Source organism: Saccostrea cucullata, unplaced genomic scaffold, assembly GCF_032062105.1.
Source record: "Saccostrea cucullata isolate Sc308-1 unplaced genomic scaffold, CSIRO_AGI_Scuc_v1 ctg23688, whole genome shotgun sequence".
NCBI classification, from domain to species: domain Eukaryota; kingdom Metazoa; phylum Mollusca; class Bivalvia; order Ostreida; family Ostreidae; genus Saccostrea; species Saccostrea cuccullata.
In genome coordinates this window covers 1-18,265 of record NW_026922482.1, presented here as the reverse complement: position 1 = coordinate 18,265, position 18,265 = coordinate 1, and the positions used below count along the sequence as shown (strand labels likewise).

At 33.3% G+C, this 18,265-nt stretch overlaps 1 protein-coding gene across 1 annotated transcript; it reads right to left on the bottom strand.

Moving 5' to 3' along the window:
- Positions 1-759: 759 nt before the first annotated feature.
- LOC134261844 (beta-hexosaminidase subunit alpha-like) lies at positions 760-14,523 on the bottom strand. Its single transcript, XM_062744235.1, has 15 exons — positions 14,447-14,523; positions 13,666-14,229; positions 13,219-13,328; positions 12,371-12,481; positions 12,145-12,246; positions 11,835-11,940; positions 11,299-11,506; positions 10,831-10,929; positions 10,642-10,732; positions 8,379-8,544; positions 7,903-7,993; positions 7,240-7,344; positions 6,351-6,471; positions 1,166-1,269; positions 760-976 (listed from the first exon to the last, which is right to left on the bottom strand). The coding sequence occupies exons 1-15, from the start codon at positions 14,508-14,510 to the stop codon at positions 961-963; spliced, it is 2,058 nt and encodes a 685-aa protein (XP_062600219.1). The 5' UTR covers positions 14,511-14,523; the 3' UTR covers positions 760-960.
- Between the last annotated feature and the right edge of the window lie 3,742 nt (positions 14,524-18,265).

Below are 18,265 nucleotides of genomic sequence, written 5' to 3'. Positions count from 1 at the left end.
CAGATATAATCTTAGTTTTAAAATGTGCGCATAAATAAAAATATGTGTTTAAAGACACACTAACAAATTAGACATTTTAAAGAAAACAAATCATTTTTTACATAGAATTATCTACGGATTTTTTTCGTAAGACCGATCGTGACAAGGAGACGACCGGTCGAGAGGAGATGATTACTCCTCCATGGCACCTGATCCCACCTCTAATGTTTTAAGAGATCCATGTTTGCTCTGCTCCTGGTTTGTATTGTATCAATGGACTTGAGTTTGATAACTGCTCGTTAAACACACTTTGTTTCAAAGAAGTAAAAATCTCATGAATTTAATGGGAATTAATACACAACTAAAATTTTTGCATAATATCTTTAAAAAATATAAGTAGCAAATTATTTTGTCTAATTAAAAGAGAATTAGGATAACTTTCCATTTCAGAACCAAGAGATACCGATGGGATGGATTTGTGATTCTATACAATTTTTTTCAATAGGCATTAAGTTTGATATTCTCGCTTCCTTAGGCAACATATTCAGTCACAAATTTTATTTCATCCCAGTGATTTTCATGCCTTGGAATGAATTTGCTTTCACGCCAGCTGATTACTAAAACAGATAATAGTATTATAAAGTTCACATCAAGATTTATACGCACTAACGGTGTAATATTGTCTAGTAATCAGCTGGCGTGAAAGCAAATAAGTTCTACGGCGTGAAGATCACTAGCATGAAATAAAGTTTGTGACTGATTTTATGCCGATACTGAGCAAAGAAGTCATTATGAAAACATTTCAATAGTATGATCTGTTTAAGATTTTACCTCCATATTAAATCTTTTTAAATATATACTCGAGTATTGTTATATTACACGGCTCGCTATGCAAAGTTTGGGAGATGAATTGATTATTCCCTCTATAAAGGTATAATTAAATACAATATGTCCAGGGTTGTACACAGAAGCCCATTCCTTTTAGCGACTCACCAATCTGTAATCAAGAAGGAAGGTTACATTATTTTCTTATTCCAAAATAAAAATCAATTATGTTGATTAATTTCTTTTAATTCTGTTGCTTCTTATTTTAAAATATTCTCATTATGTTATTATAAACCTACCCCATTAAATTATAGGCTCTAACTATAATTTTATTCATTTATTATTATTGTTAAGTTCCAACCTTTTCAGTATTTTAAAACATCCGATTCTTGTTGCAGTACAGGTTAATAATGTTACAAGAACCATGCCAACGACAACTAGGGCTGCTGATGCTTTGAAAATCCCCTAAAATATTATAAGCAGTGTATGAACCTTTAGAAAAATAATATTATGATTAACAAAAAATACCATTAGTATGACACAATGGGGAGAAAAATCGGAGGAATATGACTCTGTCTTAGCTGAATATATTGAATTCATGATCAGTGAAAGGTTGCCTAGAACGTGTAGAATCTTCAATTCTGATAAAACCTGAGCTCTTAATGTGAATAATATCTTAAAATGTGAGAGGGTCTGAACTTTTCTTAAAGGACAAAAAAACAATAGATCATCTAAATAGATTAATTAATCTTATTTAATTTGCAATTTTTTCCTACATAAACATCTTTAAGTCACTATTTTATCATTATAGATACCGTATTTTATTTTCTTTAATGAATATTTATGTTTTAAACTGCTTGTTAAAACATACATTTACTTTTGCTTTGTGACCAGTGTATTTTCATGGCACTTGTAGTGCATGGATGATAAAGCACATTAATTCTTCAGCGCATGCATAGAAGACATGATGGATCAAACAGAATATATATGATAGTTTAGATGGCCACCTTTAACATCAATAATCTCAGGGAAAATATTAAATTTTTCCTGCTTTCTTATTTATATTTTCAAACTTTTACTGATAACCACAGCTTTTGAAAAGAATCAAAGAAAAAACCCAATGCATTCTTTTATAGTAAAGAATGATAATTTTTTTATGTACGTCGTATCATAAAAAATCATTTAAAGTAATACACAGTTTGTGTTATAAACATATTTAATCTAATTTTAGTCGTTTACGAAGGAATCATTGCCAATCTTTGTTAGAATGTGTATTGAAAGTTACCACTAGTACCACCGAGATTTTCATTATACCCACCCATTCTTATGTTCGCAAAATACTTGTTCATGTTCTTTAATAATTCTTGGTTAAAATTGGATTCATTCTCTTTTGTTTTCATTTTAATTTTTTTTTTTTGGTCTCTTTATGCCTCCATTTAAATGCAGAGCGGTAAAGCTACGTTGTGAGTGCCTTTATATTGAACAAACCTGTTACATGTATTGCATTGTTAGTTGAATGATAAATAAAAACAATCACAAACGTTCTTATGAGGTCAAAAAGCTTAATTTTCATTCAACGTGAGGGATGGCTGTATAAAGTGTATAAATTCCTATTGACGTCGTTGATTTAAAAAAAAATACATTTTAAATTCTTTATAATTTTTAAGAATCTACATTGCATTTACACCTTTTCTTGATTATGTTTTAGCAAGGTACTTCTGTTTGTATTGTTTGATTAACGTCCTTTTGGAATTTTTCACTCCTATTGAGATCTACAGCTACAAGCCGGTGGCGAGTTGTACTCGGCACTTAGGGTCTCTTAACAGTGTGTGATATTTTTCGTACCAGCACCTAGTGCGACAAAAGTCATTGGCTTAAAACTTCTCGCATTAGGATTGAACATGCGACGCAAGGATCTTACTCTGCGAGTCCATAGCAAAAACTCAAACCACTGCGCCACGCGGGCGACATCCAGTACATCTGCCGTTTTTCCATCAAATAGAGAAACAAAGTAGAGCGCAGACATATACAGTGCAAATACATTTTTCTTACATCTTCATTGAAGGTGTCGATATGTATCTTTCTGTAGTGGGATATTTAAAGCCAACATTACATACATACATTTCATTAAAACTCTTAAGTATTTCGATTTTCCAATACAATAATTATTTCTCAGCTTTGATCCTTCAATATTTTGTCTATTTTCATGAACAAATGCCGTTTCTATATCATTCATTTTATGACATCACTTCAAAATCGTGTTCTAGTACAAAATTTACATTTTTACAGATGAAATATGGAGATACTGAACAGTAATCAGGCTTTAAAGTCCATTGAAATATTACAAATCGGGAGAGCAAAAACGTCCCCCTTAAACATCAGAGGTGCAATCAGGTGTCATAGAGGAGTAAGCATCCCCTGAAGACCGGTTAGACACGACGTGTTTCACATCATGGACGGGCAAATGGATATAAAATCATAACAAGGTGTTTGCTGAAAAGGTCACTGCATCGACCATAGAACTCAGGAAATGATGATTTTAAATTAGACTGCTGATATTCTTGTTTCATCAACGTGTTAGTCAATAGTTTATTTCGTTTTAGAAATTGCTCATACGTAGAGCATGCTCTTGCGGATCGAATCAACTGAGAGAAATAAACCCCGATTTGGAGGTGGTGAAGGTATATAGCTGCATACGTAAGGGGAGTTGACGATTGAAAAGTTAAAGTCATCATTTTTATCATAAAGTTTGGTTGTTAAATTACCATTAACGTCTTTTTCAATGAATTCATAAATTAATTATTGAATCTGAAAACTGGATAAATTATTTAGCGCGTCATAAATATAACATTTTATTCGATATTCAAGATCATACTAGATGGTAAGTAGACAAATATTGCACAAAATATTCTGTCAAGATGGTGCATAAATAAGCATTTTCATGCTAAATAAAGTTACCTTTTTGCTCAGTCCATGGAAACTCCATCATATTGGGTCATGTTAAAGTATAATTCCAGATTCTAATACATGCTTAAATAAGGTACTAGTAAAAGACGACTTGTTTCATCGATCTTTCTTCGATCAAATCAATATGAAAAGACATGGCACAAAACATTTTACAACGAGTCGCCGTAGAACTAAGCAAAAAAATCCATTCACATACAACTGAATGTGCAATCTCCTCACAATAAGCTCAACAGGGCATGCAGTCTGTGATTATGGATAAAGGTGTTTATCCTTGCCCTGTTTTATTAACAGTGGTCTTCTTTTAAAATATTGCGTGTCTTTACCCTAGCAATGCACAGTGATATCCATTAGAAAAGGATACATTGATCTTCATTTTTACAGAGAAAGATGAATTGCTTTTTTTCTTCGTTTTTCACAAAGATGAATTGTTTGTTTTTTTTTTCAAATGGCAGCTTTTATTGTTCTTTAGATGATATATAAGAATATTTCTTACCATTTACACTAAAAAGGTCAATTCATTTAACATTTTTGTAACTGAAAACCTGAACATTAGTGAGAGTGAACTGAAATGGAAAAAATCTCTCTGTGATTTTTTTTTTTTTTTTTTTTTTTTTTTTTTTTTTGTTTTGTTGTTGATATGGTTGTTTTTTTTCTTAACGACTGAAAAAGATTATAGAGTACATTTCTTTGGAAATCATCTACAGTATTTAAGATGTAAATTAGTAATTTATAGATAAGATTAGATTACTATTGTTTGCAGCTGACTGTAAAGTTTCACGTTACGTCACGATCTAGTTGACAGCTGCACTCAAGGTAAATTGTACACGCCTCCTAAGCGCACGCTTTACGACTGGAACTTTCTTCTTATCCCTGATTGGTTGCTCGTGCAACAGACTATTTCCGTATCAATGTTGATAATTTGAGTTGACCAATCACATGAATTGTTTACGCTGGGTGCATCTGACGAAAAAGATCGTGACGAAACGTTAAACTTTGCAGTAACCTGCAAACAATAGTAAACGAGCCTGAGTAATGAGTGGGGTCGAGAAAACTTAGAATTTTTGAAACTTATTTTTACTTGTGAAGTCCAGTACTCCGAATTGTATGGTATATGGGGAAACTGGGCGATATCCCTTAATAATACGTATAAAGGTACGAATGATTACTTACAGGGTCAAATTTTTTATGTCACATGAGCGAAAGTTGACAAACATAATGTATTGCTTTCTCCATAAATACTTTTCTGAAGGTTTATTTATCCACCTTTGGTTGACATGCATAAGAGATATCTTGAACTTGTGTGGTCTGCCTTATGTGTGGACGAATTAATTTTTTAGTATTATATAGTTAAAATCTGTTGTGAAAGTAACATTGTTACGTCATTTTTTACAAGACTGACATATGAGCATAGAAAATTCATCTAAACGTTCAAATAAGAGGATTTTTAAAACAATTTTGGACGGGAAATGTACCTAAGTTAACTCCTAAAGATTTAAGAATCATATTATAAAAAAAGAACTTGTAACCAAAAACTTCCAATCGAAGCTGGTAAATGGATCTTTAAGAATATGAAATTTATGAAATAAAAATACTTTTCCCGATGAATCTCATTATGTTATGGAGTGTCCATATTTTTCCTCATTACATTTGAAACTTATTGATAATAAGTATTGTTTTCCTATAAATATTTTAAAAGTTTGAGAATATTATGTGCACCACAAATGTTGACTCAATAATAAAGCTGTCTGTTTGCTAAAGAGATATTAGCCTGTTTTCAGTTATATTTCCTCATTTGACACTACTCTTCCTTACTTGAATTTGTATTTTGTGCATAACACCAATGCAAGGAATCCCTAGTAAAACATTTATTTTGTCTGATTGAATAAAACACAAAGAGATGAAGTAAATCTCAAGGATATTATGTTTACTCGAATGATGCATGACTGATTGTAATTTTTTCAACCCTTGACATGGATATTATCATTTTCACTAGGTAATCATTTCTTGATATCAGATACCCGCAATGCGATAACCCCCCCCCCAAAAAAAGAGAATTTAAATACTCGCAAATTTACCCCATACAATAAATTTTGGTTCAAGAAACCCATGCACGTGCGGTATCATGAAGTATTGTTTTCTTGCTCCTCTGCATATTTTTTATAGATATCAAATAAAAGTATATTTCAAGGGAAACACATTTAGTCCTTCAGAATTTTATCGTTACTTTGAATAATTCTTCTTTATCTACTCAAGATATCTAATTCTCCACAAACTAACCAGAAAACCAGTACAAAATTCTTGAAATAAGACATAAAATTAAGATTTATTATTATTTTTTTTTTGTTTCACCTTTAAACCAATACCAAGAGTTCGAAGGTAAATATTTGTTTACAGCATAAGCAGCACAAATTACTGACTATTACTAAAACCTGAAGAAAACGGACATATTTTGAAAAGAGTTGCCTTAAGAAATAGTTCTAAATTTGAAAAAAAAATCAGGTTATACATAAAAAGAAGGAATTGTAACTAATCTAAATTAATGTTCTCATTAAGGAATAAAATCTTTGATATCATCTTACCTGGTTTTTAGCTGAATAAACAACCTGGCTTTGAAAGATGTGTTCTGATAGATTAGACGGTTTCTCGCTTTCAAATGCACAGAAACCTGGCCCACTAATATCCCCGACAGTTAAACCTCTTCTAAAAAACATAGATACATTCAAACTTCATTACCAATAAATCAGTCCAGTGTTTTAGCAAGGACTAGTCCGGGTAATCAATATTTCATACAATCTATTTTTTTTCAAAAAGAAACTTGACATGATGTCACATAAGTTATTTGTGCTATTTAATAATCTAATGTTCACCAATGTATGATTTTTGTTGTATCTATTGTATGCTTTATCCAATGATTTACTTGAATTCGAAGATTACTTAAATAAGAATAAAAAGAATATAAAGCAATGGAATATTTTTTTTAAAAAAATAATAAGTTTCGCATCGTGGAGCCGAAATAAAAAGAAAATAACACATTTTACTTTATTATTTTATTCTTTATTTACATTTTTTTTGGGGGGGGGAAGAAAATAATTTCCTTCAAAAAAATGCATTAAAGTAGATATAATCTAGGCATATTTAAACTAATTACGTTTTGAAATTTTATGCACTTTAATTGTTTGACATTATTCAATCATGAGGCTATATAGAACTCTCATGGAGCCAAGTAAAGGTCTAATTTGTTGGCTTTTCGTTGGCATCCGAAGACGTATCATATAAGAAAAATAATTTTCCAAGGGACGTTAATCTTTGCAGTTAGTTGCATCAAAGTATATATAAATCAACATAAATATAAATCTCGTTTAAAATCAACATGTTGCAAACTCAGTATTGATGGTTTTTTGAGCTTAAGTACTAATGCTACTTGTAATAAGATACTATTTTTGTATATGAAGTCCGTCGAGTAAGTACCTTAACATTCTACATCGATGCTCCTCCAATCTTCTAGCAGCCTCATCAATGTCCCTTAATGATTTATCACTCCACAATCTTTCTGCAACAGCCGATGCTTTAGGCCTGTACCAAAAAATTAGAATCACGTACCATTATTACTAGCTTAAGTATTTCCCAGATGGACGTTTTCATTAGTTAACTTCTGAATAAAGGCATGCTTTTACAAAGTCATTTAATGAAATAAGGAAATCAACAGTCCTATTTAAAATCAACATACATTTTGCAAATTCATCTGATCCAACCTTTGATGTTACTAAGGATCATGTTTGTTCTGCTCCAAATCTATATTGTTTAAATGGATTTTAGAGCTTGAATACTGTTAGTTATCTTCTCATTTCATGAAAGAAATGATCCACCACTCAAAAAGCAGTCCATTCAAATTTTCAATTAAAGTTTTGATTTCCATATACATATTACATATTTAATAAATAAAACATTTATCATATTAGTCATGATGTATGATAATATGATTATGGCCTTTATGTCAACTTTGTTGACAGAATTCCAGTACGGATAGAAACAGGACAAACAGACCATTTCAGTAGTAAAACGGGGTTGTTTTCAGAATCCCATGTTGAGGAAATCTGCTTATTAAAAGATTTACATATGAATAGTACTCACCATAACAAACCGATCGCAGTCTCACTGGTGACGTATTCACTCCATAGACAGGCTTCCCCTCCTAACACAAGATCCTCTTTACCCCGAAAGCCTGAGGAAATAATTTAACATCATAAAACAAGCATAGAAACATGGAAAAGCATTGAGTATATTATTTTGAATAGAAGAAATAGCAGTGTCTATGTTTATCGTATTTTTGTCCATTTATTCAGAAATAAAGATGTGCATCCTATTGACAGCATAACCTAAAAATCTAGCAAGAAAATGGAATACTAGTAGTTAAGTCTTTTATGGGTGTCCACTTTTAAAGGTTCCACTACTTCTGACAGAATCTTGGGATCTACAGCGTTATGCAATTGAATATGAATTTTCGAAGTAGAGCATGTGGTGTTATATATAGATTTTAAACATCTACCTCGTTTGCAGTGGATAGTGTTCACCCTTTTTTTAAATAAAAAAAAAGACGATTCACTAACCTTCGCCAATGGGATCACAGAGATAATATTTTGGCCAGACGACGCCATATTGTATCATGTTGATGTACCAGCACGATGAATATAAAACATGATATCCCTGTCTTGCCACCTCTTCTACAAGTCTCTGATCACCGAGCCAAACCTGAACAATTGTGTCCCTAGGAATCTAACGTAAAACATTAAAGGAGTAAGCCACAATAGTATAGACTTCGGACTTTTTCAAACATTGGCACTTGTTATTGTGAAAAAGATTATCTCCTATTGTATATTAATAATATGATATTATGTGGTTAAATTTTAGTTTAGAAACAATCTTTGGTTCTGATAAAAAAAAAATAAATTTAATTCGAACTTCAACTGAGCTAAAATTCAGTATGCATTTAATTCCTTTCTATGCCATTTCACATTAGTATGTTTTCAGAGGTTTGAGTTTCCTTCGCTCACAATATGTATTGATTCATTATATTTTTTACGCAACCAAGCTCTATGATAAACATGATGACTAACTTTTCTTTCGTCAACTTCCTTACTTATGCCTTAGTCCCATTTTCCGGCCGGTGGCCGTAAACCAGTGGTAATCGGTGGTAATCCGTGGTGTGAGCGATGCCTTAGCATCGGTCCGCATCTGACTAGTAGTCCTTAAAGTATCAGTCACATTATTCAAGTATCAGTCACTTATCCAGCGATGCTGTATACGATGAGAAACCGATGTGTTTTTTGATAAAAATAGCGTGGTTGTCGTCCGGACACCTGTAGTAATCGGACGGTGACTGAGGCCATTTGGCGAATAGGTGGGGGTCATCGGTAGACAATAAGTTGTTAAAAATCAGCGATGTCTTCACCGATGCCTCACATCGCTCGTCATCGGCAACCCATCATTAACACATCTTTCAAGGATTGACCGATGTTTGGACGAGCATCGTCAAGTGTCCGTTGAATCTGGGGTCATCGAAAGGTTGATCGGTGGGCAACAGACATCGGCCGAATATCGATCGATGTTCGACCAAACATTACCATGTTCACCAATGTATGAGCGATGTAATATACATCGACCGATTACCCTGGAACAAACACGGCATTTTTATCAAAAAACGTATTGGTTGATCACTATAAACCCCATCGTTTGATAATGTGACTGATACTTTAAGGACTACTAGGTCCATATGGACCGATGTTGGGACATCCCTCACACCATGGATTACCACCGATTACCACCGGTCTACGGCCACCGGCCGGGAAATGTGACTAAGACATCAGCGATGGAGTAAACGATAGGCAACCAATGCGTTTTTTGATAAAAATGGCGTGGTTGCCGGCCGGACTTTCAAAGGCCCAGAGATGCATTGCTAATCATAAAACGATGTTCCAGGATAATCGGCCGATGCATAATACATCACTCATACATTAGTGAACATCGTTCGTACGTCGGTCGACTATGGGCCAACGTTTGGACGAACATCGACCGATGATCGGCCGATGTCTGTTGCCCATCACTCAACCCCTCGATGACCTCAGATCAACGGACCTTGTCGATGCTCAGCCATACAAGTACATCGGCCAATCCTTAAAAGATGTGTTAATGATGGGTTGCCGATGAGGAGCGATGTGGGGTATCGGTAGCGACATCACTGATTTTTACCTACAACTTATTTTCTACCGATGACCCCATCGATTCGCCAAATTGTCTCAGTCACCGTGCTATTACTATAGGTGTCCGGCCAGCTACCGCGCCTTTTTTTTTATCAAAAAACGCATTGGTTTCTCATCGTATACCGCATCGCTGGATAAGGTGACTGATACTTCTTGCAGCAATATACCTTAATCACCTGCACACGAAGTATTATATCTCAGTTGATTCGATACGTAAGAGCATGCTCTACGTTTGAACAATTTCTAATACGAGGTAAATTATTGACAAACAAGTTGATGAAACAACAATATCAGCAGTCTCGTTTAAAGTCATCATTTCGTATGTTCTTTGGTCGATACAATGACCTTGTCAGCAAATACAATTTATCATTGAGTCAAATGCTGACTGACGTTTTTCATTCTAATTGTTAGTCCATTATTTATACATGTACACTGAATTGACGACGGATTTTTCCGTTATTTTCCGATTATGACAAGGAGCACACGGTGGGTGTGACCGGTAAGCAGGGGATGTTCACTCCTCCATGGCACCTGATCCCACTTCTTATGTTTCAGAGGTCATGTTTGCTGTGCTCCTATTTCGTTTTGACTTTCACATTTTACAAACTCTTACATTTAAATTTGACTGGTAAGCTTCTTGCCACAGAATGAATTTGACACCATTTTCCCTTTCCATTGCTATTTTCTGTACATCTTTGATTAACCTATAAAAATATCAAAAAAATGTTTACCTACTTGAAAAATCGCAAAATTTACTTCAATCAACATTTTATGGTGTATATTTAAAAGGGGGAAAAGATACCTTTCTGTAAAGAAACTCCAGGTGGCGGTCCCTTTATCTTTGAACATTGATGTATTTTTTATCCTTGTGAACAGTTTCCGCACCTCCCGATTTGTGTTCCTGAAGTAAAGAGACTTGGATTGTAAATTTTGTTTTTTTTAAATGATGGATTTAGTGATCTTTTCATTCACCACTTAAGCTCGAGCTCAACTCATGGACCGACTGACTCTTTTATTATCAAAGCAATCTAATAATGTATTTTTTAACTTCTTCCAACTTATCATTCTTCGTTTAATTTTTTCAAACAAACACGTATGCATCATTAACTACATATGTAAACCAAGAAGGAGATGGGTTAAAAAATTGTTAGGTGTGTCTATTGTTGGAGTAAAACAATCGATGAATTGTCAAATGTAAAGAAGAAGGTAAAACAGATCGGTAAATGCAAAGAAGAAAGGTACATTTTTTCAGATTTCTTTTGTATCATACCAACAAGCCAGTGGTACCTCGTCGTTTCCAAGATGAACATATTGATCTTTAAAGACTTCTAATACTTCTTTGAAAAATGCAGAAAGAAAAGTGTAGGTTGAGTTTCTAGCGGGGTTCATTGGTCCAAAGTCACCGGGTATTGGACGCTCTCCATTGTAACATTGGGTCAGTAATTCGGGATGTCCGAAGCCCCAGGAAAATGAATGTCCTGTAAATGAAGAGAAATATATATGTATACTGTCGATAGGATTCTCTTGCTAGCGTTTCCCATTATGTTTATTTTACTGATCTTTTTGCATCGCTTATTGTCATTGATTCTACAGAGACATAGACTCAAGTAAATTTGTTTGTGAGAATTCGTCTGTTTGTTCAGTTTTATTTGTCTACCATTATTTTATAATAGATATATCAGATAATAAAATCTGAGTTCACTAGATGATCAAAGTGAGAATAATCAGAATGTGAACATAAATTGCTCTATCATTTACGAATACATGTATTCTTTAACGAGTTATGTAGACTAGGTACCTCCCCACCTGGTGTATCAAATTCCGGAATAATCCGGATCCCCCGAATTCTGGCGAACTCTATTATTTCTTTCACATCCTCCTGGGTATAAGTCAAGGAAGGATGATAAGCTCCCTAATGAAAGAAAAATGACCAGTATGCTTACATTGTTATCTCGTATATCAAACACTGTTTAGAGCATGTATTTTTTTATTTGAAGATTATTAAATTCCACCTTTCCGTATTAAAAATATTGCTTGGAAAAAAGCATAAGTTTCAGTTTGATCTTTAAACACGACGTTCCAGGATGCCATAAATCCTACAATTGTCAATACGAACCTTTCCGCTAAGATCAGGAAAAGTTCGGCTCCTGTAAGGGAAGGACTGGTCGTCAGAGAGATGCCAGTGAAGGACATTCATTTTGTTCATCTCCATGGCACTCTATGGTAAAAAAAACATAGTTTTAAACTTGGCAACAATAAACATTTTTTGTTATATTGTCTATCGTCTGACTCTTTTTATATTTTGCTGCAATAAGAATGTGATTCAGCCATGGATTCCTTACCAGCATTTGAAATATCGTTGTTTTACTCATGAAGTGTCTTGCTGAATCAATTAATACTCCTCTATGTGGAAACCTTGGAAAGTCTACGATCCTAGTTTTCCTAATAATAAACTGAAAAGACAATAACTACGAATAAGACCCATCTGCCATTTTTTGCTGAAGAATTATTGAAGAGTAAATTTAAGCAACAGCTACCAGTCCTTGTAGCCGATACAAGTTGAATAACTCCTCTGTTATTATAAATTTGTAGGCGTATATAAATATTTTGTAAATTTGATATTTTTTTTAAACTTAGGCAAAATCTGAGAAACTTCGACTTACGAGAGAAACACTTAGAATTTTTAATTAAGTAAACTTAAGTTTATAAACTATATGTATGAACATGTAGTTTACATAATATTTTGTTAAGTGTACGTAGTGAGAAGAATAAATATTGATATCAATTTTTGTATTTAGTAATAAGTATTATTTGTTTGATATTGTTTCTTTTGTACAGTCCTTTTGCCTATATTTTTTTTAATTTATGAAGAACAAATACAAATCAATCTTGTATATTTAATCAATCTTGTATATTTACCGACCCCGTGGGGATCCGGGTAAGAATATGTCCTCAGTACCCCTTGCTTGTCGTAAAAGGCGACTAAATGGGGCGGTCCTTCGGATGAGACCGTATAAACCGAGGCCCCGTGTCACAGCAGGTGTGGCACGATAAAGATCCCTCCCTGCTCAAAGGCCCTGAGTGTCGAGCATAGGCCTAAATTTGCAGCCCTTCACCGGCAATGGTGACGTCTCCATATCAGTGAAATATTCTGGAGCGGGACGTAAAACAGTATACAGTGTATATTTACCGTGTTGTTGATGCAGATGATAAGCTGACTTAACGTTTCCAGAGCTCGTAGTGTACCCCAGACATCTTTTGCTTCTATCCTGATTTCACCGTTAGATGTTCTTAATGTGTCTACAACACGTTACATTACTTAAACTGAACATAGATTAGATGCAGAACTTTGGCGTTATGGTTTTATAGTTTATATGTTTATATGTTAATCGTTGACCATAACAAGATAAGATGGTAAAAGACTAACATATTAAACCATAGCACTGTCGCTCTGCAGCTAGAACTTATTACAAGAAAACATCCTTTCCAAAGCTGTTATTTTAATGATCAAGGTTGAAAAGTAGATAAATTAAATAATGATATTGTATTTAAAAAGTCTGATGTTGTTAAACTTCAATCATGCCGAGATAAGGGGAATGATTCAGAATATTACTATATATAAAACATCTATACTTACAGGACTCGTCGGACGATAAGGTTGGATAATCCGAACACCTCTCAACATCAAAAGTAAGTTTTGTTAACTCTTCTAAGGACGTTAGGTATTCGTAACTTGGTTTTTGCATTGAAAAACCAAAATTGGAATTTTTCAAGTGCAATAAATTGTTTGTAAATTGAACATTACTACAGGTGAAAAATATATTCATGTATCTTTGTACTGCTTTTTGCAATATATGACAGTTAGAAAAATTTGCTTTCACAGAAAGTTTCCTGATTTTATACAGTTTTGTATCAGATGTTTCAAAAGTCTGCGGTCTCGGCCAAGGCATGCCTATGGTAGGAATAGGGGCTCGGCGGATATGAAAAGGGTGGTGTAGATGGTTACTGGTAGGAAAATCCAAGTTCATGTTTTGCTCAAACCACCTGATATTCGGCTTTTCATGTACGTTGGCGTGTCTTTCTAGAATTGTTTTTCTTTTGTTTTGTATCCAGACATTGTGAAGCACTTGTTTTTTAACTAATTTGTCAACACGTATCACTCCTTTGTGTTTTTGTTGTTTATATTCCTTGTCTAATTCTCCTTCAATACAGAAAGAAACCATATAAATTGATATTAAATGGAAAGTAGGTAGGATAAATCCCTGTGAAATCTTCCCACGTTAACATGCAATGTAAAATTCTAGAAAGTGATACATTTCTTGAAATGTTAAATTATATTCTTCTATGGAATATGAATTTTGGCATGTTTTTGCCTTTTTATACTTGACTAAAGAAAAATAAGAGATATCAAAACAAACCTTGTAGTCTCTTTTGTAAATTATCTTGCGTTGTTATTGTAATATAACAGGAAAACAAAAACATCCTCTTGATTTCAAATCTTCAAAATAGAATAAAACTGTTATAACCATAAACTTCGTTTCGGTATCATTATTTCATAACTTTTTATGCATGAAATTTCTATAAGGTTTATTTGAAAATGATTTTTAATTTTGAACAAAACTAATATTCGAAAAAGGCAATATCGAAAATACTTCCTTCAAATTTAAGACCGATGAAACAAAAATTACCTCGCAAAAGGAGTCGTGTACGATTGTTTCGAATATTGCAGGAAGGTTCGTTCCTGGATAAAGCCCTAAATCCATTTAGTTAGAAAAATTTATACATTTACAACATGCCTTTTTATAATCCTGGAGTAAAATTTATTTTATTATTTTTAAATCATGTTTCCATGATTGGATGTCTTTTTATCTTTAATTCTTTCAACCAGATGTTAGTAAGAAACATGCAATATCCGTAGCCAGAACTTTTTTTTAATACAATTTGGAAGAAAGGTTTGGGTTTTTTTTACTGACATTGCATTCATCATTTTTACTCCTTCTTTATTTGAACAAAGACACCTTTTGTAATTTTTTTAAATGTATTTGTCTTAAAATTAGCGTCTTCTACCTATTCCAACTTTTCCTATGTTGGGCAATCAAGGAATCTTTTTTAGACCTCTCGAGCATTTTTTTTATTGACTATTGTGTTTTCATTTTTTTTTAATTAGAAAAAATGAAATTGTTATTAATAATTTTGAAACAAGAGACTCTGTCCAAGCTTAAACAGAATACATGTATAATAAATAAGACAAATATTATAGAAACATTCCAGCAACAGATATTCAGAGAAGTTAACTGTATTTAACAGTGTTGAGAAATACAAATTCATATAGCTTTTAAAGATTTTTTACCATACGTCTTGAAAAGAAAGTTCAATTTTAAAGATAAAGATATGTATGTTTACTAACTTACTTTTTCATCTTGTTGCTCGTCTTTATCCTTCACGCTGAATATAAATCATCTTCCCTTTCAAATTTTAATTTTTTTTTTCTCGATAATCGATATAATTAAAATCTTCCAATGAAAAAAAATATATAAAAACTTCTGAATGCATGCGTTTGTCGAAACAAGCTGTTGCGCCGCTGATTCTTTCATCATTACGCTGACTGGACTATATGTTAACTTCATTGACGGGAATAAAAGATGAAGCATGAGGAGAAATGCCGGAGGATTGTGTCTTTATTCCTGGGGCCCTGGAACAGGCCCAGTGATGTGGCATACTTATAAATTACCCCACATCTCTGCAATCAATTTACCTGGTTTTCATTTTTTATAACCATTTTTGTACATTCCTACACTTTATTTTAAAATACTTTGGAAAATACATCGACGTCTTCTTATGAGATTCATTAAATCCTCATATATTTTGGATCGTTGCTTTGGATTCTGTCCTTTCTGGCATATTTTATTCTATCAAATAAAATCTTCTTGCAGATTTTATTTGATAAAATGAAATATGTCAAAAAGGACATTTCACGTTTGATATCACGTACATCAGATGTTGTATTAGTAACCCTGAAATACAAGGGGGAGGGGGGGGGGCATTTTTTATTATAATATTGCTCTCAGAATAATTTTATTGTTATATTTCCGCATTTTTTTTTATTTTATGATCTTGAAACCTGGTGAGACCCATCACACCATATTAGTCTTGTCAATAGTTTTAGCGTGTATCTTTTTTGTGATTGGGCATAATCTATCACATCTGATTTCATCTTTGAGGCATTCAACAGATGGGGCGCACGCACGATCATTTTAGCAAAATATCCTACCAGTTTGATTATATTGATCAACATATCGTTAAAAAAAATATTTTAAACGGTATATATAAAGGAGAAAAATGATAAATATTGTAAGCTGGTTTAGATCTTGTTAAATCGACATAAAAATGTTTTCACTTTTTTAATCGAACACTACTTTCAAAAATAATAATAATAAAAAAAAAACACTTAATTTTGTACTTGTTTGAGAACAATACTCCGGCCTTCATTTACATAGCCAGAAACAGATCTGGTAAAACGATAACCTTATAACCTTTTTAAATGGCTATCAAGGAGAGGGAGGACTGTCAACAACCAAATCATCCATATAGTTAAAGACAAATAAATTTATTGTAAATTCCAGCAAAAAATGCATAATTCTGTTCTAGATCCTTAGAAAAATGAAATACTTGTATGACGAAACAAGAAAAATTCATCTCAAAATAAATGTTTTTTAATAAAAATCTACATTTATCCACAGGGCATAAACGTTGGAAATACCAGGGCTGGATTAGATGGCTTAGAGGTGTAGCTTCCGCTCTTGGCGGGTCACTGTCCCTACGTTTTGATCAAACTAAAGGAATGTTTCTCTGTCAAGTTAAGAATAACTATCCTGAACTGTCATTGCCTAACTCCTTTTGCTATGTAAAAAGTTGAAAGTCTTCATTTTGCAAGTTTTATGGTCGATATAACGTCCTTGTCAGCAAATGCAATTCATCATTGAGTCAAATGCTGACTGACGTTTTTCATACTAATTGTTAGTCCATTATCTATACACTGAATTGACGAAGGATTTTTCTGTTATTTCTCGATCATGACAAGGGGTACACGAAGGGTGTGACCGGTCGGCAAGGGAAAACTCACTCCTCCATGGCACCTGATACTATCTCTGATAATTTAGAGGTCCATGTTTGCTCTGCACCTGAATTGTACTGTTTAAATGAACTTTTGAGCTTTGGTACTGTACTCAACGTTACTAAAGGACTTTTAAAAGAAGCAGTGACTTTTACAGTTGACTGTTTACTTGGACATTTAAACCTGTATCATCTACGGAGGTACAGAATTGATAATGGATAGGAAAACCTTTCTAGTGGTCATAGTAATGGTGTTAGGGGCACTTATATGTGAAGGCCTGGATTTGAGGGTAGGATGGTTGTCGTTTCCTTCAAGGACAACTTATCTGTGCTTTGAAATAGCCCGTTATTTTCGTTGAATTAAATGTTGAGCTAAATATTTATATCTTAAGATAGCTTCTGTACACTGTCCTAGTGTGAGAGTAATTCGTCAAATGTAAAAGTCAGCGCTTCTTGTAAAAGTCCAGTATCTAATACATATTTCAATCAATAGGTCAGTTAAATTACACCCCAATGATAATGACCGTAAAATTTTCAAAATACTTATTTTCAATTGAGGCTTTTGAAATCTTTGTAACATCAACAAAGTCTGTTAGAAGCCTGTCAGAATTGAATGTACTTTGAACATGCTTTAGTGTATTAATAATGAGGTCAGAGTACATAAAGAGCAAATGCAATGGAAGCAAAATGAATTTAAACTATACTGTAGATACACTGTATCGGATTCCGAAACTTAATAAAAATCCTTACAGACAAAGATACATTGCGGGTTCCAGTAAATGTTATACCAAACTTCTTTCGTTACTCCTCACGAAGATATTGACAGAAGTAAATGTAAAACTTCAAGAGTTCTGTGCAACAATATATTCAAGAAGTGGTGTGAATCAGATGTGGATACTGAAAAATTCCAAAGAACTTTTGGATAATTTGAAAGCACAAGATTTTACCAAAATCAACAGCTTAAAAACTTCTGATGTTTCAACTATATACACAACCATTCCCCACGATAAATTAAAGTCCAGGCTTTTTAATACCATTGACAGCTGCTTTTTCAATAAAAATGGAACTCGAAAAACTTACCTGGTCATTGGTCATTTGCAAAATTATTTTGTTAAAACACATTC